At 53.3% G+C, this 1,275-nt stretch overlaps 1 protein-coding gene across 1 annotated transcript; it reads right to left on the bottom strand.

Annotated features, from left to right (window-relative positions):
• Window positions 1-273: 273 nt before the first annotated feature.
• LOC121461881 (glyceraldehyde-3-phosphate dehydrogenase-like) lies at window positions 274-1,275 on the bottom strand. Its single transcript, XM_041673218.1, has one exon. It carries the CDS (start codon window positions 1,273-1,275, stop codon window positions 274-276), a length of 1,002 nt encoding a protein of 333 aa, XP_041529152.1.

Genomic DNA, 1,275 nt, shown 5'->3' with positions numbered 1-1,275 from the left:
GAAAACATATGTTTTAAACAGCAGCCAAATGACTGTGACAGATATTTTTGCACAATGAAAACTATTTTTTTTTGAGGGGTGCAATGAACTTTATTGATGGTATTCAAGAGAGTAGGGCTCCCTAAGCCCCCTCCTGCTATTCTGGGGGTCTGGGATGGAAACTGTGAGGGAGATGCTCAGTGTTAAGGGTTAGTTAGGCCAGGGACTGCTCAGCAGCCAAGGACCTCTCTCTTGCTGTGTCCTTGCTGGGATGGGTGGTCCAGGGCGGGCTTCTTACTCCTTGGAGGCCATGTAGGCCATGAGGTCCACCACTCTGTTGCTGTAGCCGAATTCATTGTCATACCAGGAAATGAGCTTTACAAAGTTGTCATTGAGAGCAATGCCAGCCCCAGCATCGAAGATGGAAGAGTGGGAGTCACTGTTAAAGTCACAGGAGACGACCTGGTCCTCAGTGTAGCCCAGGATGCCCTTTAGTGGGCCCTCGGATGCCTGCTTCACCACCTTCTTGATGTCATCATACTTGGCAGCTTTCTCCAGGCGGCATGTCAGATCCACGACGGACACATTGGGGGTAGGAACGCGGAAGGCCATGCCCGTGAGCTTCCCGTTCAGCTCTGGGATGACTTTGCCCACAGCCTTGGCAGCGCCAGTGGACGCAGGGATGATGTTCTGGGCAGCACCACGGCCATCTCGCCACAGCTTCCCAGAGGGGCCATCCACAGTCTTCTGGGTGGCCGTGATGGCATGGACTGTTGTCATGAGTCCTTCCACGATGCCAAAGTTGTCATGGATGACCTTGGCCAAGGGGGCTAAGCAGTTGGTGGTGCAGGAAGCGTTGCTGACAATCTTGAGGGAATTGTCATACTTGTCATGGTTCACACCCATCACAAACATGGGGGCATCGGCAGAAGGGGCGGAGATGATGACCCTCTTGGCCCCACCCTTCAAGTGGGCCCCAGCCTTCTCCATGGTGGTGAAGACACCAGTAGACTCCACAACATACTCGGCACCGGCATCCCCCCATTTGATGTTGGCGGGATCTCGCTCTTGGAAGATGGTGATGGCCTTCCCGTTGATGACAAGCTTCCCATTCTCAGCCTTAACTGTGCCTTTGAACTTGCCATGGGTGGAGTCATACTGGAACATGTAGACCATGTAGTTGAGGTCGATGAAAGGGTCATTGATGGCAACAACGTCCACTTTGCCAGAAGTGAAGGCAGCCCTGGTAACCAGGCGTCCAATACGGCCAAATCCGTTCACTCCGACCTTCACCAT

The sequence above is a fragment of the Microtus oregoni genome, unplaced genomic scaffold (genome assembly GCF_018167655.1).
Source record: "Microtus oregoni isolate MIOR12 unplaced genomic scaffold, Mior012 000023F_ref0000262, whole genome shotgun sequence".
Taxonomy (NCBI): Eukaryota; Metazoa; Chordata; class Mammalia; order Rodentia; family Cricetidae; genus Microtus; species Microtus oregoni.
Note: the sequence above shows the minus strand (reverse complement) of the source record. Positions and strands in the feature narration are given on the sequence as shown.